At 38.8% G+C, this 23296-nt stretch overlaps 1 protein-coding gene across 3 annotated transcripts in view; it reads right to left on the bottom strand.

Annotated features, from left to right (window-relative positions):
* LOC309502306 (R3H domain-containing protein 1-like) overlaps positions 1 to 23296 on the bottom strand; it is a 59628-nt gene that overhangs the window by 32223 nt on the left and 4109 nt on the right. For all 3 annotated transcript variants that reach the window (XM_082174649.1, XM_082174648.1, XM_082174650.1), the window contains exons 2-6: positions 7179 to 7356; positions 5196 to 5373; positions 2433 to 2468; positions 1096 to 1188; positions 9 to 141 (exon numbers count right to left, since the gene is read on the bottom strand). In XM_082174649.1, coding sequence (XP_082030775.1) covers positions 9 to 141; positions 1096 to 1188; positions 2433 to 2468; positions 5196 to 5333 — 400 coding nt within the window. In that variant the 5' untranslated portion in view covers positions 5334 to 5373; positions 7179 to 7356. The remainder of the gene's footprint in view (positions 1 to 8; positions 142 to 1095; positions 1189 to 2432; positions 2469 to 5195; positions 5374 to 7178; positions 7357 to 23296) is intronic.

Raw genomic sequence — 23296 nt, 5'->3', positions numbered from 1 at the left:
CAACGCACCTCTGGACAGCATCTTGCGTGGCATTTTCTCAAGCTTGTTGGCACTTTTGTCTTTATCATCATCATCATCGTTTGCCGTAAGAGGCGATTCTTCTCTGTCAAACGTCTGGGAGAATTTAATACGATCTCCATCCTGTGGGGTGAAGATGAACACAACGCTAATGGAGCAGAACAATAAGCACATTTTCCACAACACTACACCAATATCTCAATCAAAATATAGACTTGTGTTTGTGTCATCACAGTTCTTGCTAACTACCTCGATCATATTTTTAATAAAGCCACCGATAATGCAACTGTGATAAAAGGAATAGATGAATAGCATTAATTAAGTGGTCTGGTTATTAATAATATTGCCGTTAATGACAATCAAACAGCAATACTGACAAGAAAAAGAGAACATTTAATTATTTTAATTAGTATGTTTTGTTGTATGAATATCTGAATATGCAATATATCAAAAGAAAGAACATGGCCTCTGGTTTTAAACAAAATAAACCTTTTTTAATCAACACTTGAATGTTGGTAAGTTTCATTAAAAAAGCAACATTTTGAGCAAAAAGCTGAGAAAATCGGGGTTTTGTCAAATACTACGTCCGGGTTGTGATTCAGAATGATGATCGAAACACAGATCGAGTCCATCAACACCCATAATGCTTCACAGTCCATGGTTCGACATTTCATTCAGTAACATTTGGCCGTTTTGATTCACATGCCGTTTAATGTGTTGATGATCACGTTATTTTACATATGCATATGCTAACATATGATATGGCTTGTTTCTGCTGCTTCTTCGCCTGTGTTTTGATGAGGAGATTTGGCACTCAGAAGTTGCGTAATAGCGCCCCCTACCATATAACAGTGAGAACACGGAAAGCCAGAAATTTCCGTTAATGGCGGGGAAAGGGTTAATATTTTAAACATAAATATGTAAGATATTAGTATCATGTAGCTGAATTATTACTAGTCACAGAAGTGGCGAAAGGTACAGTCTGATGTCACATATGAGACATATATTAAAACATGAATCATGTGTGTTGAGCAGCACGTCATGAGCTGGACTGCATTGACCGTTGATGAGGTTTACCTGGTGGTCTTGAGGCAGTTGTGTGGTAATTGTGGAAGGAGAGGGTTCTTCACAAATGGCCAGGCTCCGAACTAACTTTAACTTTGCGTTAGACTGGAGAAGAGTACGGGTGAAGGTTACACACAGAGTCATTGACTTTCACAAGCAGAAGTGCATGAACGCATGGCAAAACTAACCCCTGAAAACAGGGAGCAAATACACTACCAGTCAGAAGTTGTGGATCTGTAAGATTTTTAATACTTTTAAAAGCTTTTTTTTAAAGTCTCTTCTGCTCACCAAGGCTGTGTTTATTTGATTAAAAATACAAAAAGAACAGTAATATTGATAAATATTATGACAATTTAAAATAACTTTTTTCTATTTCAATATATTTTAAAATGCAATTTATTCCTGTGATCGAAGCTGAATTTACTCCAGTCTTCAGTGTCACATGATCCTTCAGAAATCATTCTAATATGCGGTTTTGATGCATTCGTTATTATTATGAGTTGAAAACAGTTGTGTAAAAAAAAAAATGTCAGGGTTCTTTGATGAAAAGAAAGTTGAGGAATAAAATTATTGATTTATTTTATTTATTTCCCCCCCAAAAAAATTAAATAAAAATTCTTATTGACCCCAAACTTTTGAACGGTAGTGTTTAACGTAACAAAAGCTTTCTTTTTCAGAAAAATGCTGTTCTTTTGAACTTTCTATTCATCAAAGAATCCTGAAATAAAAATATAAATAACTGTTTTCAACATTGATACTAATCATAAATGCTTCTTGAGCATCAAATCATCATATTAGAATGATTTCTGAAGGATCATGTGACACTGAAGACTGGAGTAATGATGCTGAAAATTCAGCTTTGATCACTGGAATAAATTACACTTTACTATATACTCACTTAGAAAACAGTGGTTTTAAATTGTAATAATATTTCACAATATTACAGTTTTTTTTTGTATTTTTAATCAAATAAATGCAGCCTCGGTAAGCAGAAGAGATTCTTTTAAAAACATTAAATAAAACTTAAATCGAAAACTTTTGAACGGCAGTGTTTATTTAAAAAAAATCCCATGCAAACATAACAAACATGGGTCACTGATTATGAAACGGCCTCATCAAACTGAATGCAAACGTGTGATCAAACGTATGATCCTCAGGAAAGACTGATGAGAATCATGCAGAGAACTGAACCAAATCATGACGGCGGTACATGACGACGTCTCCGAACTCCTCAGAACACACAAGCCGCCCGTTACAATGAGCAAACACACAGTGACCGACAGCAAACACTGAACCGTCTGACGGATGGAAGCAGCAAACACTCGTGCTCATGCCTCAGGACGCGGTACCTTGGATCTTTTAGTGCCTTGTCCGGGGATTTGCCGCTGTATGGTGGGCAATGAGACACAATGAAGCATGTGAATCTCACCGTGATTAATGTTTCTACATCACAAGCTACAAAAAAAGCTCAGCTCTGCATGAGATGCTGCAGAGAAACGGACATAAGGCCACATTCATCTGAACCACTTATCAGAAAAACTATTTATTAAACATCAAATGAGTGAACCAGCAACTGCTTCTTCCTTTCTTCATGGTTTCATTTAGGGGAAAAAAATAATACTTTGTTTCTGAGATCGACCAACAGGAATATTATTTCTCTGGGCGTAAAATAAATATATATTCAACACTAAACCAGTCCTGGGATTTATGAAAACCTTTCATTCAAATATATTGGACACGATTAGATTAATAAAAAAGGCAGGAGTGTCAATCAAAAGCCATCATTAGATTTACAGCTGCACATCTTCCCTCATTGGACACGAGAAAGAAAGAGTGTCACGCTCTTGAAATGTCCTTTTTAGGGATACCTTTGAGGTTTCTGCTAATATAATATAATGGAAATATGATCCCTCAGGATGAAAACCCATTACAGAATCACTCTGGACACACTGGGAAAAAAATAATTATATAAAAAAATTATATATAATAAAATAAATATATAATGTTATATGGTAGCACTTAGATAGATTAGGGAACACATATTGAGTATTAAGCTTATTAGCACGCATATTAATAGGATATTGGCTGTTTATTAGCACTTATAAAGCCATATTAATGCCTTATTCTGCATGATCATATTCAACATCCCTTAATCTACACATAACCACTACAACCTTACTATCAATGAGCAGTAATTAGGAGTTTATTGAAGGAAATTCATAAAATCATTATATAAAAAATATAAAAAAAATTACATTTACATTTTAATTATATTTTAAAAAAAACAATAATTTAAATGTAAATATTATATATGTAATATAATTTAAAGTGATTGTGTTCCCAATTATATATACAATTATTATATTAAAAAGATCTATAATTTAAAAACATAATAAATATATAATGTTTATATTATATAAAATGCCATATATATATATATATATATATATATATATATATATATATATATATATATGGTTTTTTTAATATATATATATATATATATATATATATATATATATATATATGTTTTTTATATATATATATATATATATATATATATATATATATATATATATATATATATATATGTTTTTTAATATATATATATATATATATATATATATATATATATATATGTTTTTTATATATATATATATATATATATATATATATATATATATGTGTATATATATGTATATATATATATAAAAAACATTTAAATTATATATACATTTAATATTATTAAGTATATATAATTTATTATACATTTATATAGACACACACGCATACACACGCACACACACGCACACGCACACACAGTGATCCAGTACATCATTTGTTCACATGTCTTTTGTCTCGGTTGTTCTCTCAGCCTCAACAGACAGAAGTGGCCGATTGTTAATAAGCACAGGGTGTCTTTACTGAATAATGACGGATGGTTATTCAGCTTTAATTGGCTATTGAACATAATGTATTCCCTGAGAGGCTGAATCTGGCATACGGCCACACAGAGCCTTCGCTGACAACCGATGCTGGAAGAGTCTGTGTAACGTGACCGTCTGCGCTCTCAGTAAAACACACAGGTAGAGTTGCATTGTGGGCAGGAGCTGCCAAGATCCGCGAGAGAAGAGCCAGATGGCCATGAAGACCCTCGCTGAGTCCCTTCGGGCAACATGCGGGACGTTCACGGCTGTCGACTCGGTCATCCGCTCGCTTTTCACTAGCGCTTTTCAAAAGATGGCAAAGGGAATTAAACGCAGAGAAGAGAAACTCTCATTGCTGTAACCTTCACCATCTGAAGACGGCTGAGAGTTTGTCCATGTCTGCCGCTTCTCATAACACAATTACCCGGCGATTGATCGCTCGACTCCTGAGGGCGTCTGTGGCTAAACAGAACAATCGCTTCGGTCGTTTGTTTTGCTGACCCTTGCTCTCCGTACAAACAAAAGGGACAATCCGTTTCTACAGCACAGAACGAACTATACTGATCGATATGTGCGAAGAACAATGTCATCGCAGCAAACGGCCTGTAGGGGGTTAACGATCAATTAAAAACCTATCAATAATTGCACATCTGAATGTGCTAGTTTATTTCATCCAATCACTGCAGAGCATTACGTAACCTGCTGCGTGCAAAATAATAATAATTATTATTAGTCTTCATCTCATTTGAGTGTTCGCAAACACTTTTTGACTGGGAGAAAACTTTGGTAACATTACAATAAGGTTCATTAGTTAATGTATTAATTAACACGAACTAAACATGAGCAATACAGTTGTTACTGTATTTGTTAATCTTTGTTAACCCTCAATCAAACCCTAATCCTACCCTAACCCTATAGTAAGTACATGTAGTTGCTTAATATTACTCAGTAAATATATAATTACACTGTGACACGGACACCTCAAAATAAAGTGTAACCATAAATGCTGTATAAATCATGTAAACTAATGTAGTTAACTAATGTTAACTAACGAACCTTATTGTAAAGTTACCAAAATTGTATCCGTTTCTCTCCAATAAGCTTGTGGTTTTGTTCTTTAAGCTGAGCACTGAAACGAAAGGCTCTGAAGGAAAGCGAGACTCTTTTGTCCTGACGTCACGTTACCTGCGTCTCAGTCCTGTCGTCGCTGCAGTTTTCACGGTGGCGTTGGTTCTGTGACGTGTCGAGGTCGAGGTCGGCTGCGGTCGAGGTGTTTTCGTCCAGAGCTCTCATAGTCTCGCTGACAGTATCAGACATCCTCATCAGACACGGCTACTTGGAGCGTCTACCAAGAGCCTGGAACCTGAAACACATGATGGAATTATTTTAATGCATTTAAAAAATAAAATAAAATAAAATACTAATAATAATAATAAAAGAAACTACCTCTAATATCATCAGTGGCTGATTCAGTTGCTTTATCATTAAGCACTAGGGGTGTAACGAGACCCTCATGTCACATATTGATATTATTGCGATACTCCAAGACATATGATAAAAGGTTAACAGAAAGTGTACTGTTGATTAAAATGCTAAATTTGATATTACATTGGTGTGTAAATGAATAGACTTGGACTTGGAGCTGAAACCCAAAGCACAGGACAATAGAGACACCAGAATAACAATATTCATGATTCTGAAGATGAAAACAGAATTATTTTAGATGAATATGCTTGCATTGTTTCACGACTAGATATATTTAAAATAATGAAGGCCACTTTTTACTGGTAACATCAGACATTTGGCATTATCTGGACCCACAATATTCCCCCATTGCATTATTATACATTATATTCAACATTATATATAGTAGTTTAATGTAGTACTGACACTAAAACAGAAACTCAGTGATCTTGAATTTTTTTCTCATTTTGGGTGAACTATACACATTGCTGCATTTTTGTATTGCGATATATAGTGCGATGATATATTGTTACACCCCTATTAAGCACATATAAATCTCAAGCGTTTATGCTTTTCTATGATTTAACTATAAACTGCAGGTATTTGCTGCAAATCGGTCAATGAGAGCATAAAAAGCATGAGTTTATATTTTTTAAAAAAGCATGACGTCTTCAATGACGTAGTTGAGTTCTCAAGGGAGACGGTGTGCATGAGTGCCGTTACCCAAACCAATTAACCTCTAGCAATTATGAGCCGAGTGTCTTGCACAAGAATCTGAAGGGCAAAATGAGTTAATGAGAATTACACCCGTCTCAGACTTTCATTAACACGTTAGCACCGAGTGAGATTTCTAACACGAGCGGCGGTCCAAATCCCCACCGAGACGACACCTCATCCAGATGGTGGAGAAACCTGTGAAGGCGGTCGGCGTTAGCGTCAAACCGCACGCTAAAACATCGACCTGAAGAGCGACGAGGACCGCTTTGAATCAAAATGACTTGTTACTTGCTTATGAAATAGCTATTACATTATAAAAGACTTTTATAGATGAGCAGAAAGCTCGTTCTCTTCGTCACACTGTATCCTGGTGTTTTAAAACACACATTTTTGCCCGCAGAAAAGTTTCTCTTTTTTACCCATTAAAAAAAAGAAAGAAAGAATCGAGTAAGAAAGCATCATTAGTTTTAAAATTTCATTAAGTATGAATTATTTGTATGATTTTGAGGAATTGCTCAAGTGTGTTGCCTAAAAGCACTTTTTTTTTTACTTTTCTATAATCCATTACTATAGTATTTTTAGTACTTATCATACATATGCAAAATTCAAAGGTGCATTAAGGATTCATTTCACATCTGTCATGCTGTTAGTTTTCAGTATTACTTTCTGTCCATTGAAGGACCAGCTCAAATATTAGTGTTTGATTGCAGTAATGAAACTGATCTTATGCAGAAAAAAAAATTGAATTACATTTTATTAGCATTGCTTGTGAAAAAACGCCTGTCTATAATTTATAGTAAACTATGTCATATTTTTAAAATACATTTTTGCTGAAGTTATGGTTTCTTTAATATTTTTCAAAGAGTTAACTCAATAAAAAAAGGTTTCTCACTGCTTGAGGGATAAAGAACATGTTGGTGGATCTTCTCCTTATGCTAAAAACTAGACTAAACGAGAGTGTTTCAGCTTCACGAGCGGCGCCGTTACCCGATGGCGGCCTGTTGACGTCGCCCTGGCGTGAAGACCGAACCCTGGTCCGTTTCAGTGGCGCTGTTGAGCGTGTTGTGGCATGAGTTGAAGCGGCGGCCCATGTCCTCTTCACCAGCACCACAGCCAGATCACAACAGCGCCGGCCGCCAGCAAGCCTCTCATGTCCTTCAGGAACCTGCAAACACAGACAGATGGACAGATGGTTTGATTTAATGCCATGTCAGCATCTAAGGCTATTTTCATGGCAAAAATTCAATTACAAAAATACAAATATCATATAAATACAATAAAACCCAAGCAAACAAACACAAGAAGTCATATTATAATTTTTTTTTTTTAATTAACATGTAATAATAATTTTTAAAAAGCCCTTTTCAGGCATAATCTTACTAAATAAGCCTGCAAACACCGAAGAACGACGGGTTAGAACACGAATGCAAGAAAAAAAACGGGAAAAGAAACGATTTATTCGCTTGCAAAGTTACCCTGATTTGTGGTTTTTGAATGAGTTCTAACGCAGAACGGACCAGAGCATCATTGAACAAGAGCTTTGAATATTTCCCCGCGATGCACTTTGACCTTTAGTAAAACGACATGAAAACAAGGTCAGAGATGAAAGAGGGTGCAGCTAAACAAACACTCGGCGGGGCAGAGCGCTGACGACGCAACGCATTTATCAGCCAAATGCGAGCGAGGCGCCGCTTCTGCATTATTTAAGAGGCTGATGGCCGCGGCTGATTGATATTCATGAGATCTGAAGCCTCCGGGTGTGTGTGTGTGTGTGTGTGTGTGTGTGCGCAATGACACAGGTAGCTGTCAAATCACTGCGTCTGTTCGCCGCATGTGGGAGTGACGGCGCGCTATACACTCGCAAACATCCTTCAAAATGAATTCTGCAAACTCCCATATTCCCTTCTTAAACGCAGCGCTCGAACAGCATTTGGGCCGTAACGCGGAGAGAAACAGCTTGTTCTCTTATCCGAACCGGACGCTAGGAAAGATGGAGACTCGACAGGGGACAAAGAGGAGGAAAGGGACGCGTGCCAGGATCTGGTGACACCATACGCTTGCACGGACACACACCTTCAAAACGAGGACAGAGAGAGAGAGAGAGAGAGAGCACAAACACGGCGTGAAATCCAGCAACAGAATTGGTCACACTGAATGTCAAATGCACAACAGTTTACTAACTCTGATCGAGGCTTAAAAACATGACTGGATTTCCATAAATCAGTATTTTTCCCCCTCAAGCTTGGCGAGGACGGAGTCCACATCCGCCGCTAACAGGCCCCGTGTGTAGCAGACAGAAACGATGTTTGAATGAGACGTCTCACGGTCGAGCGCGCCGGGAACTGCTGACAGGAGGATTGGGAAAATGAAACGGGAAAAGAGAAATACACAGTTTGATGGCACTATCAATCTGAACTCCTCAAATGAGACATAGGTGTTGCTGTCAGACGAGCGCCGCACATGTATTGATTTTGTCAGCTTAGACAAATAAGCCGTTTGTTCTACATGCCGTTTGTGAAATGTTCAACACAGACGGCTGACGATATAAGCCACGTCTCAAACCCTGAAAAACTGACAATTATGTATATTTATTAATATATATATTTAAAAAATATAAAAGGCTGTCCTAAAAATGAACAGTAAATGTACTATTTAAACCCAGCAATGCATTGTAATCATTCATATACATTTAATCATTTTGCAGACGCGTCATCAGGTGTAATCTATGCTCTTAATTAATGACTGCATATGATAAATAACAGCTTTTTGTTATTGAGCTTTTCCTTCATACATTCATAACCACGGCGTACTTATTAATACGAGCCCCATCTGCTCCGCAAGTCATTATTTTTCGGTCAATTATGCTCAGATGATTGACAGCTGCCTAAAAACACAGTATAAAACAGTTTATTATTAAATAAATAGAGAAAGAGGAGCGAGTCTCGAGATATTAACCGAGACAAAACGAGTTTCTAATTCTAATTTGAATAAAAAATGCTTTATTTCTACAGCGCTTTATACAGTACAGATTGTTTCAAAGCAGCTTCACAGTGATAAACAGGGAAATAACAGAATCAATGATGCAAACTTCATCAAATATGAGACAAATTCAGCTGGAAAAAGCAGCTCTGAAAAAGACAATGTGTTGATTCAGAAAAACTGAATTTTCAAGTCAAGTTTAGATTTAACAAAGTGTGCAAATTAAATGCATTTATAAATCTGATTTCACCAGCGCCACCGCTGAGAGGATGAGGACACTCGGATGCCGCTTGTGTGATCAAACACCTCCATCTGCTCAATTACACGACCACATGAAACACCGAACAAAGCCCATCTCCACACACACACACAGAGGAAATCACAGGTAAAACACACATACACACGCCAAACTTCAGACTGAAATACAAGCAGTCATCACACACTGATCAAGTGCACTTCACAGCAACTGTTAGAGTAAACGGCAGCGCTCATACATTAACAAACCGCACCAGCACATGATCGTCCTCACCTCACCCGACACCAGCTCAGCTCTACAACACCGGACTGGAGAACGTCTCCGGTCCAAAAGCACATTCCCCTCCTCTGAGACGAGCCCCACGACAGCAACAACTCCAGCATATGCATTTACAGTCACATTTATGCCTTTAGCACACGCTTTTATCCACTACAACACTGGAGAACTGGAGAACGTCTCCATCACGATGAACCGAGATGGGAAGAGACGTTTCACAGACCTGTCGAGATCTCAGCATCACATTCACCCCGAGCAACAACTAGAGCACATTCATTTACACTCACATTTATGCTTTTGAAACCCAAAATTCCCCCCGAAACGAACAGTTTGCATTGCTTTTCCTGCCTTGAGCAAAGTTTCTAACACCTGGATCTTCACGCGTTACCTGTGCGTCCGCATCGAACACTCACCTGACACATGTTCGCTGTCATTATTTCCATGGATCAGAGGGTTAGTTTCCATATTACCCGAGACTGCATGGGCTTCTGCGCTCCCTAAAGCGCCTCCTCCTCTTCTTCCTCCTCCTCTCTCCTCCTCCTCCTCCTCTCTGTGTCTCAGTCTTCAGCGAGAGCTTCTCTGTGTGCGTCTAACTCTCGAAGCCCATGGCTGAGACTCTCGCCCGAAGCCTCAGAGACAGCGGCAAATCAACGGCTGGCCAACGTGATGTCATTAGCGCTCAGCCAGTCAGAGCGCGCGACTGCGCTCGCGGCACGTCACTGGCTAAATTGAGCTCTTCATTAGCCAAACAGCCGAGCCCGAGGTGTCAGGGGGGAGACGTGGGTGGTTTACCTTCACCCCCAACCCCAAAAATACCCCCCCCCCGAGCGCGTTGTTGGGAGGGGTTGGTGGTCTACAGAGGCCAGGTCACATGCCAGATCCGTTTCAAGAGGGTTTAATCAATAATTGTAGGGTGCTTTTCAATTGCGTTTGCACACGGACAGTCATTAAGATTAGCACTATTCAATTAAATGGCCCACAAACGCCACCAAATATTTCAAATGCACAAATGAGCGTGATAAAGCGCTCTAAAACACTCCCAAGTCACCTTTATTTCCAAGCGCTTTACACAACACAGATCGTTTCAAAGCCACCAAATATTTCAAATGCATTAATTAGCGAGTCGTTTCCAGATTAAACGCTCTAAAACACTCCAAACAACCCCTAAAACAAGTCAAGTCACCTATATTTCCATAGCGCTTTATACAACACAGATCGTTTCTTAGCCAACAAACACTTCAAATGCATTTATTAGCGTGTCGTTTTCAGATAAAACGCTCTAAAACACTCCCAACAAACCCGTAACAAGTCAAGTCTGCTTTATTTCTACAATACGGATCGTTTCAAAGCAGCTTCACTGTGATAAACAGACAAATAACAGAATCAAATGATGCAAACTTCATCAAATATGACACTTTTCAGATCAGATTATGCGTCTCTAAACAGACTATAGTGTCATTACTCAGATAAAATCAGGTCGATGTTGATTCAATTCAGTTCAATGTTGCAAATTCGTCAATTATGAAACCAATCGGCTCTATAGAAGACAAGTGTCATTCATTATTCAACTCACTTCAGTTCAAGGTTCGTTCTCATCTGAGAGTGTCAAAAAATATTGATCAATGATTATTAATTGATTTTTTACAAATACACAAGCAATAACAAAACAGCTGTTAATATAACATGTTTTCTAATAGAGCGTTACTTTGATTTTAGACTTATAAATAACTGATGCACATGCAACATAAAAATAAATAAAAAGGTAATAACGCCACAAAAAAAAAACACCATCTGAAGAAATCTCACTGTAATTTACATATAATTAAACCAAAATTCTCATTTAGATGTGCTCACATCTTTACACTTCCACTGCACTGAAATAATTGCACCGCTGATAAACTGCACGCAGGAATCTTCACCCCATAATCAATTTATTTCAATTTGTGTGTGTGTGTGTGTGTGTGTGTGTGTGTGTGTGTGTGTGTGTGTGTGTGTGTGTGAACTATTACTCAACGAGAGGAGATGAAGATTTGCTCCCGCACGGAGACAGAAGAACGGACACCTCGTGTCTCTCAGACAATTACTGCAGCCGCAGCGTAACATGGAGGCACTAATATCTATTTTCAGTGGAGCACCACAGAGCTGCGACGCAGGAAAGCGTGCGCTCACTGAACGCTGTTACATTAGTCCTCAGAAAAAACAATGCGACGACGAGTAATAACGCGGCAGCACATAATATCCTAATAATGAGAAGATGATGAGAAACATTATGCGAGCTGTATTTGTGCACCGTTTTATTGACAAAAGTGAACAAATAGCCGCGAGTCTCGCATTTAAAATCGTCTGTGACATGTTAATATTTGATGATTTCTCCTGAAAGCGCACACACACACACACTCCATCTTCGGTTCTGAGGTGTGTATCTGTAATTGCTCAAAGGAACAATGAGGTGCTGAAAACACGACCCAAATTGACACGCGTGTCATTGAGCTGCCGCACAAGTTTATTACCCGTGTTCAGGTGGTGAAGTCAGATTGACAGGCGGAGGTGCGAGCGATGTGTGTGTGTGTGTGGGCGAGAAGCATCAACACATCAGGGCACACGGGCGGAGAAACTGCCAACAACTGTGGCGTGACCTTCCAGAAAAACCCTGAGCCAACATCACACAGCATGGCGAGTTCGACGCTCCCTCTTCGCTTTAACACGTGAGCGCCGGTGACTTCGAGACTGACGAGGACTCGTGTCACTAAACCGGACGTTTCTCAACACATTAGCTTACAAGATTGGGCAGTTAGAGAGGAGGGAACGTCACCGTGTGCTGGTGAGATTCACAGCAACAGAGAGGATAATGGGAAACACACACTCAACGCACCTGCAACAGCTTCACCGCAACACCTGCACACAGTCAGAGCGCATACACAGTTACTGACATGCAATCTCTTGTTTCTTTTCACAAATCTTGCCTCACCCCCTTTTTCACAGGGGATTATAAACGTTTCTTTCTGTCCTTTACTGTGGTAAAACGCTGTAGGACAGACACTTGCACAGTTTGTGCTTGTTAGACTTGGTAAGGCACGTCAAGTTTAGTGTATCGCACATTGTACTATTGAAATATCGCAATACTTGTAGAATAACAACTTTTCTTTTTAAATCACAATACATGTCCTATCGGCACCCGAGTATTGTGATACTGTGCAATAACAAATCGGCCTAAACATCTCGCACCTGCAGAAGATCAAATGTGCTCTTCAGAGCTTTTACAACAATTGCTTTGGAAACATCGGGAGAAAACATGAAGATATTAGACTAGAGACGGTCTCCGTCATCCTCTCGCGTCCCACATCCCTCTCAAAACACAGGGTTGTATTAGGGCTGGAAAAATAAATCTATTGTGAGAACTCGATTCAATATTGTGAGGAGTTTTGTGTGAAGCGCGCGCCTAGAAAGCCGCTTGCGAATGCTCAATCGAGATCTCTTTCACGTCTTCTTGTGCTTGAACGGATATATCAAAATCTCAAAACATTGTAATATTGAATAGCAATACTTGTGCAATTACAAAAAAAAAAAAAAAAATCTCAATACATATCGTATCGGCACCCAAGTATTGTGATAGTATCAAATCAGGAGATAGGCTAGGTGTATCATCCCAGCCCTAGTGTGTGTGTGTGTGTGTGTGTGTGTGTGTGTGTGTGTGTGTGTGTGTGTGTGTGTGTGTGTGTGTGTGTGTGTGTGTGTGTGTGTGTGTGTGTGTGTGTGGTGACACGTTTATCTTTGTGGAAAATAAATCAAACTTTGCTTAGTTCCAAAATTTGTGTAACTTCTATTGTTTTCCATGTTCAAGGACTTTGCATCGTTTACATTTTGAAAATAAATAAATAAATAAATAAATAAATAAATAAATAAATAAATAAATAAATAAATAAATATATAAAAATATATAAATATAATCAATCACTGTATATAAGGCATTTATACACTATAATACTATAATTAATTCCAGCCACTCAAATAATAATTACATAATTCCTCCCACCAAATCACCGCTTGAAAATAGATTTCAATAGATTTTGTAAGTGACGGGAGGAGGAACTTCTGTTGTTCATATTCCAACATAATTGGCCAAATATCTTGCATAAAAGTCTTGCTGAAATGTGGATTTATGAATCATGGGGAAAAACTGAAGGGTTCATATCTTAACTTTAATCTCATATATTATTTAATCAGCATTTTAACACTGAAAACATGACGGACAGGTGATGCTGCTAAATCTGATTGGCTGACACACAGCTCAAGATTCAGGCCAGATTTACAGGACAAAGGGAGACAAGCAAAAGTTCCTCCAGAATAAATCAACTCAAGCCCGGGATGGACTGCGGCCTCGTCCTCCGTCACTGTCAATTTCCAAGTCATAATCCTTCCCAGATCTCCCTCATCATCATCCCTCGCTCGTGCTGCCGGTGAGGATGGTGGGAGCAGGTGGGCAAGATTATCATTCCACATTTCCTCTCATAAAACCTGCCGCTAAGGGGGAAGACTTATAGATTTTCAATATTAATCAAGCGCTAAACCCCCTCGGGGAGAAGCGCCCGCCACCGTTACATGCATGACCGTTCCAACTCCTAGATTTCCGGGAATCAAGTTCTCGGGAAAAAAAAGAGGAGAGAGAGAGAGAGACGAGAGAATAAGAGAATCCCAACGCTTGACAGCCACAGCATTCGGAAAATCATCATCCCTTTTCTAAGCTCGACCGCAACAAAGGAAATCAAAGTAAGCGTCGTCACTCACAGCGCTAAAGCTGTGGATCGGAGAGGAGGGGAGAGAGAAAAAAATAAAAAATCATCTGTCAAATAATTATAGCTCGTCCTACGATTTCACAGTACAGTTGTCTTTTTCTTTAGCGCGAGGATGAAAAAAGCACCGCCAGCTTTCAGCCAGAAAACACCTGGCACAAAGCTTGCGAGACAACAGTTCCAAGTGCTCGGCCGCTTCATTTACATTATAAAGAAGGCATAATGGCAGTGCTTACTAATTAAGCCTCACAATGCAATTTCTCTTCCTGGAAAAAGCAAAACAGGGAGGGAGCTAAAGTGACAAACGCGTTTATTTACATTTTTCCCTAAGGAACGGTGTGATTCCTGCATGGAGACGGTGGAAAGAAGAAAAAAAAAAAAAAGAAAAAAGCCTAATGAGGTCCCCGGGGGCCGAGCAGGAGAAGAGCCTTCATCGGGACGTGACAAGCGCTCGGCGGACACTGTTCTCCATCCTCATTAGAGCAGGGGAAAGATGCCGATCTGGTTTAGGATGTGTCAGCGAGCAGCGACAGTGTTCCTCTTCACCGTGACATGCTGCTTCTATAGCACAGGACAGGTGGGGACAGAAAACGGCAGGCGATGTGACGCTTAATGCACACTTACTGCCACCGCCACTCCTTCCCGCATCTGTCCTCGGGTCACACGACAATTACAGCCTGAGAAACGTTCGATTGCATGAAGCCGAGGGCGGCCGTCGGCACTTACTCCATCCAGGCTAATTCTGCTTCATTTGATGTGATTGACTCACTCACCGCATTATTCTTCAGTAGCTCAAGACCATGTATGCGACCGAACGAGTGTATGGGACTTGTTGAACGTACTGCAGTCCAGACACGAACCATGGACTTTTGTTAGCATCTTCTGCACATGTGTGAAAGGGTTTGTCCATTCAAAACCCATAACACTTTCATTCATCTTTGAAACAAGGGCTGCCCTCTAATAGTTGACCAAACGTTAGTAGACTATAGTGGTGGGGGGGGGACCAATTCTGCTCAGTATCGCGATATTTTGCGCACGCAATTATATCGATACAGTAGCGCAAAGTATTGCAATATTTAATTATAAAATCATCTGTTTTAAAATCGGGTTTTCTCGGAGTTTACTCTGATAATTTACATTTACGCATTACATCCACAAGGTGGCGCTTGTTGCGGTGCTTTGTTGTCGTGCATTCAACAGCAAATTCAAATAAAAATGGCTTCACCATCACAACCGGTTCGCTCCGACTTCTTTCAAATCGAAAGTGTGGGCATGTTGACCAACTCCTTTTTCTAAACAAAAACGCCAATTTTCCAAATGAAACCAAAGTTAATGACCTTGCAGCCAACAGGACTGGACTCTGGCAGGACACATTTTTGTTGTATTTTTCTCAGTTTGATTGAAGCTCTTAAGTTACTCTTATTTATATGATTATTCTCAGGTTTATGTTACTCTATTATGCCTGCTTTGTATTTAAATAATTTAAGTTATGTGCTGGGAGCTCACCATTCATGTGAGAGGCCTTCTATTCAGAGAATAATTACGTCCTGTAATAAGGTCCTGAGTGCTGAATGTTCAAGGACAAAGTTTTTGCACTTCAGTTAATGAGTAGAAGATAATGTTCGCAGAATTAAATGTGACATTTGAAGTGAGTTGAGCAGTCTTATTTTCCTCTGTAATGCCTTTGAATAATATGGGGGACATGAATCGCAATATCGCAGAATCGAATCGCAATATGTTAAGAATCGCAATATTGAATCGTGGCCCAAATATCGCAATACTAATCGAATCGTCACATTTTTGCCAATTCCCACCCCTGATAGACTAGAAGAGGATTAAGATCCTTGCAGGGACAGAGTTTCCGCTAGAAAAAAATGGTGCCGGTCAAAGTGACCGGCAGAGATTTCGTTTTCCGGACATTTTGATGATATGCCGGTCAAATATTGCCTCTTAATTAGTCAAGTTGAGGAAAAGTGGAGGCAGGCTATGTAACTTAAAAAAATGACATAATCAAGACAGGCCGTATAGAATGCAACGTTTATTAGCCTAACTTTCAAATAGACGGAAAAAAAACATGAACGTCCGATTGGCGTCAATCAACGCCACTTGTTTTTACTATGGTTTCACATTCATAGTTTAACAAACCAATCCCCCTTCCCAACATAAAATATCTGAATATCTCGCGGTGTAAATAGCCGCATTTCCATTACAGATTTGCGCAAATGTTTTGCGCTATTATCTAAATATCGATAAAAAACTATTGCGAAATGACGGCGTTTCCATTAACCGATGTTATATGCGACTAAACGTCCTTTTTTCTCTCACGATAAGTCATTTCAAAAATCACGGCAACAGACGTTGGTTTATATAATATCACAGCCACCGCATTAGACATTATTATTATGATTAATGGAAGGAGACGTGGCGTGTTATCCAAGCATTAATGGCAGGGAAAGACCCTTGTAGCCTACCGCGAACGACACATAAGGAGTTTCTGGGTGTTTCGCCCTTTCTGCTCCGAGGTTTTGATTGTGGCATTTATTTGAGATTTAGAATCCAGTATTCCTATAGGCTAATTATTGTTTCTTTTATGAATTTAATAAAGAACTCTGTCTCGTATTCTGTCCAAACGATCCATGTAGGCTACTTTTGTCCATTCGTTTTTCCTTTTTTAACCCGTAGCCTAATTGAAAAACGAAAAATGAACGGTTGTTGTCTTTTTAAAACGCAAAGTTGAACACCAAAATTTTTAAATTTTGAACTGGCTACACAAACTGCTGCAGAAAAAAGTAAATACCGACGCATTTTCTGATTTTTGTTTATGACTTTTTGCCCCTTTATTAAACATTTAAAATATTCACAAATTAATATGGAAAACATGTCGATTTTACTGGTTTTCAAAGGCCAGATTAGAACCTGGAATTGATGTTTTTCCCGCAGTTCTGAATGAGAAGAGCCATTTATATTATTAATAAACTATTGTTTTCTAAGTGTCGGCTAAAATCACATCTCCATCTCCGCTGTTAAGCAGATGCGCTTTTAGAGAGAAATGCACCTTTCATACGGATTAGGTACATAATTAGAAGGTATTAGCTTTCGATTCGAATTTGTCCGTTTTAAAGTGGACATTTCAAGCTTTAGCCTATAGACTATATTTTGTTTCAGTTCTCACGCTCCAGTTTATGGAGATCATGAAAGTGCGTCTGATTGTTTTATTTTATTTTACAAAAGCACAACGTTTTCTTGTTATTGTGAGTTTACACAAATAAAAGTAGTTGAGAATAATTATTATTTTCTGTATGACCAGAAATGATAGAGTATTTTAAGTTGTTTCCACTTTTAATAGGAAAATGCAAGTGGTCACGCCCGCGCCTCCGTGCCATGCAGTGCGCGCTCCACACTCAGCTTTGTTCCTTTTTTGCATAAAAGCGTCTTCTAAATATAGCTTATTAAATGTTATAATATAAGCAAATGCGCATTTACATCATTTAAACAAATCTCTGAATATCTAATAAACATTTAATTTCACAAAGCTTGCAGATTTAATGGAATCCAGCTGTGATATCTTGTGAAGTGTGCATTTGTAGCCTGATAAACGTGTGTCTGCGAGTGACGGTCGGTCCCGGCGAAGTGAGTGAATGTGAACAGAAGATCAGCTTCACAGGAGTCGCGATCGAAAAACTTTAAATCCTTCATTTAAAAATATGCTGTGCTATATCCAGTTGCCCACTGTGTCATAATCATATCGTTTTCACTGTGCGCTGTATGTAAAATTAGCGTTACCTTGTCTTCATTTGAAAAAATATGATTACCAGTGCGCACGAAATGACCAGACTACTGAGTGAAATGCATTCGTCACACGCTAGAACAAACTGAAAGAAAACAAAATGAGGGTGACTAAATGACAGAATTTTCAATTCTGGGTGAACTACCCCTTTAAATCGAGCTAAAAGGACTGATGAATTATTAGTACCTGCAAGCATAATGAAATTAACAAAATGATTAAAGAAACGGAAAGTCGAATTTTGTGAACGAAGGTTGTACCAGTTCTGCAGGTGTTTCAGCATCTCCTCTATTCTAACCTGTCAAACAGAGGAAGATCTACACAGAACATGTTCATATAACACAAGTTTAGTCTTGTGAAAATGCAGAATAGCAGTGACGAGAAGCAGTGACACCGCAGTGATGACGGCGGGACACATTAGCATCTCGACTAGTAACGGTTAAAAATGAACTTTTGGCTGTTGGAGGACAATGACACTTTTCTTATTGAGTAAAACTACAGCAGTGCAAAAAATTGCTGACAAAACTCAAAAGAAAGAAAGAAAGTGAAAGTGACATGAGAAGGCCAAGAATGAAAACTCTCCTGCTAGTCGAACACAACAGACCCACCTCTGCTGTCACACCTGCAACGTGTCAATCGAACATTACGCCCTGGAGAAACAACAGAATCATTCATGAAGGTCTACACTTGCTCCATCTATCACACTCTCAGCTGTTTTTATAATACACTCCCTAGTAGAGCGACAATATTCAGAATAAGTTGAAAATCACTTTTTGTTGTTGTTGTTAAAAGATCATAATTCTAAATAGACAAATAAAAAAAATTAAGCAACATGCAATTTACTAGAAGTTTAGACAAAATGTTCAATTGATTTGAATTAATAATTTGTTTTTAAAATTTTGATTTGAATGAATGATTCATAAAGACTAGGGATGCACCGATATGACATTTTTGGCCGATACCAATAACCGATAATTCTTTATATTTGAAAGCCGATAACCGATATGTTGGTAAACCGCTAATTTTTGAGAGCCTGATTACAAAAACAAGTCTTATTATTAAAAGCCACTTCCCACATCCCGAACACACAATTATAATTTTCTTATTATATTTTTTTGTAGCCTATATGCACGTTGCACTTTACTGTACTATTTTCCTTTTTTGAAGTGATTCCAATCATATTTCAAGCAATTCGAACAGTACGCAGTACGCAAATAATCCATTATTTATCAGCTTTAACACATCGGCCAAATGTTCTTGTCGGGCCGATAACGTTAACGTTAAATATGAACATATATCGGCCGATACCGATATGGTGGCCGATATATCGTGCATCCCTAATAAAGACTTCATTACAGTATGAATCTGCATTTTTGCATTAATCTCTTGAATGAATGATTCAATGACAAATACATTTTTTTCATCACCTATGCAATTGAAATAATCTTTTTTTGAAGCATCCAAGTTACTTTCAAATGGTGATTTCCTCTATATTATAAACTTTAATCCCGTACTTCTGTGATCATTTGAACTATTGTAACAGAAATAATGTTATTGTGTGTTTGAAAAGACTGTATGTTTCATATCTATACATGATATGTATACTATATATACACATCTCTCTGGCTCAGAACGCAGATCTAAATGTTCGCCATGATCGTACTTGTCAAAGGTTAAATAGACAGAGACAAATATATAATATAGACAAAAATAATAGATAAAACGTCAGTCATTCCATCTTAAATGGTTGACCATTTACAATTCTCATTTCTCAATATTCAATATTCTCAACATGATTGACCTTTGCTAGAAAAAACTCAATGCAAAACTCAACACAAAATAAAGCAGGAAAATCTGACAGGACGTTCATCATGACTTGAAATGCAAACAGCTGAAGAAACAGACCATAAGAGAGAAAGAAATGTCACTTCAATCGCTTGAGAAATGCCTGCAGCAATTACAGAAAGAAAATCAACTATCCACACCAACACATGACGATGAAGGGCACCGTTGCACCATGGGACGCGATCCAGCGTTCTGCCGGCACACACTCTAATTAGGTCAACCGTGCGCTACATGTCGACCTCTACCTGGATCTGAGGGAACCTGGACAATTACACGGGATACGCGCTTCCCGCTCGTGGGAACGCCGAGCACATCCTAACTGCGGTTATTCAGCGTCGCTCAGAGCTCGTGCCAATTTCACGAATCTGAAAACAGAAGGTTTTTCCCGTTTATGCGAGCAGCTGAATATTACAGACCTCCCAACTTTGTTGGAGAACTGAGCCGGTGAACCGCACGAGACACTTTCCTCTGCAAAGTGCACAGGCAGAACTGTAATGTTGTGGAAACTTAATTGACTCGATGACCCGCTTGCATTGATGGATGGCTCTAGATACCCCGAGCATTCAAAAGACAAGAAAGACTGATGGCTGAGCCGGTAATGGTGTTAAACCTGCACAGAGGTGGATGGAAACGGCCACACGCTGCGTCAAAGGAAGAGCTCAACAAATGTCTAGTGTCAGACGCTTCATATATAGAGATGGGAAACGAATGTCTCTAATGGGTGATGGAGGAAAAGATGCAGAAAAAGCAAGGATCCAGGTCCTTTAACACGGAAAAATCTGTCAGGGACATTTCCATAGCTAAAGGCCAGAAGAGAGGGGCATAAAAAAGTGAGAGTTAAATGCTAAAAGGTTGAAAGAGCGAGCGTTGAGAGCTTTTACGTGCAACACTGGCGGGACGCGACATGATGATACAGTCAAGAGAGATGCGGCGACAGGCACATCAACGCTCTAATGGAGACTGCGTCTAATACGCTTTGTAAGAAAGCTGCGAGTTGCCATTCACGAACATGCGCTCGATTCGGGTCAGGCCATTACTCAGAGCACGGCTTAATGTCTCAAACTGCACAACTGCTCTTAACGCAACACCAGTGAAAAAAACCACACTCTAAATCAGGGGCGGATGAGTTCAAAGCCGCCCTGTACCGTCTGAAATCGATTGAATAACATGCTAAACGTTCAACAGATTCGACACACACCTGCAGATCTTGTCTGATGTATCATGGATGAAGTTAAAACCAATGTAGTGTCACACTGGAGGAGGGATGGACATTACAAGGTGTCCTAACCAGGCGCGATGCGATAATATTCCAGCGACGAATAATTTGTCTGTCCACACTAGACGCGACTGCGAGATGCGTAAAAATCAATCAAAACCGACAGCCAATCAGAACAGTGTATGGGCGGAGTCAGCCAATTAGAACAGTGTGTGTTGGCGGAGTCAGTCAATCAGAACAGTGTGTGGGCGGAGTCAGCCAATCAGAACAGCGTGTGGGCGGAGTCTCACGGCACCAGAGAGTAATCTTGACGGTACTCGCAAAAAAATGGATTAGAACATAATCAAATTCACAAATATTACACCATTTAAACATTATTAGAAATACAGAGGCTACTGAGTTACTAAAACAATCTTTGTCAAAGAATACACTTGTTTGTTCACAGTTTGAACGTTCTTGTTTCCATGCGTTTAATTTCAAGATCTGAGGTGAATTATCCATTGTTGCTTTTACAGCTTCAAAGCTGGAGCACTAAATGATATTCAAAGTCACATTACACGCTTTTAACATTAAATAAAGCACATAAACAGTGCCTGAGATTATCATTGCCACACTTTGTGTTTGTTGTTCCAGCGCGACGTCGCAGAAAAATAGAAACCGTTTCTAAAATAGAATCGTCACGGCTGGATAGAACAAACACTCTAATTAACATGGAAAAAGAGTGAGAACATGGTGTAGAGTGAGAGTGGCGTGGCTTGTCGGACATAGCAACAGTAACTAAAGGGGGCGGGTCTTTGCGAACGGTCAATTGATAAACTTTCACTCTACGATGGATAAACTTTCCAACTAATCAGCGAATCACATGCGTGCCGAACCGTGGGGCCTATAGGTACGGATCACTGATGACACTCCTAAGTATCTACGTGAACTATATGCTAGCTTTTAAATAAATAAAAAACGTAGAATACTGCTAGAATATTTAATTAAATATTTAATACAGGGTTCGTACACATTTTTACCATTAAATTTCCATGACTTTTCCAAGACTTTTCCATGACTTAAAGATAAATATTCATGACATAGTTTTCCATAAAACATCTGTGTATACATGTTAATTAACTCCTTGTGGGCGGGTAACGTTAGTAGCGGATGAAAAATCTAAATGTGCTTGAAGAGCTCTTTTCCAAAATGCGATAAACGCCATAAAAAACATAACAAAAAAAAAACGAGATTGTTAACAGATCATTAGAAGTCCTCAAAATTAGTCAAACTAATCTTATATTCTCTCTCTCTCTCTCAATTTTAATTGTTTATTAATAAACAAGTATTTTCTGTGTCGACTGCAAAGACGAAGTTGACTGACTCGCGATCTTCTTAGTAGTGAACACGCCGGAGAGAAATGCACATTTCATACGGATTAGGCTACATCGTTTTATTTTGTTTTGAATTGTTCTGTTTAAAAGTAGATATTTCTGTAGATAATAGATATAGGCCTATTTCAGTTTTGTTTAGGTCTGTGAGGCGAGTAGGCTACCTTTTACGCTGAGTTTCGGTTCATGGATGATCCAGTTCACTCCGGCGCCTCTGTGTCGTGATTATCTATTTTCTGCTATTTACTTTTTATTTAGGCTATTAAGCAATTGGTTAATGAAACATTTTAAAATCAAGATACAATTAATACAAAACGAAATTCGTTTAGGAAGGCTTTGTGCTTTCTGTTTGAGGTCTCTGTGTAAGTTTTAAAGTCTTTTAGTGCCGCTCTCAGAGGACTCAGTACCGTAATGGAGAACGGTCACGTAACATTGTTTTTTCCTCATAAATGTGAACACGGAAAATAAAAGACCAAATACATTTTTTAAAAGAAAAAAATCATATATATTTTAAATGTTTAACAAAGAGGCAAAAAGTCATAAACAAAAATCAGAAAATTTGTCGATATTTTTTTCTTTTTCGCACAGC

Source organism: Leuciscus leuciscus, assembly GCF_965113295.1.
Source record: "Leuciscus leuciscus genome assembly, chromosome: 7".
In the NCBI taxonomy this organism is placed as follows: Eukaryota; Metazoa; Chordata; class Actinopteri; order Cypriniformes; family Leuciscidae; genus Leuciscus; species Leuciscus leuciscus.
Note: the sequence above shows the minus strand (reverse complement) of the source record. Positions and strands in the feature narration are given on the sequence as shown.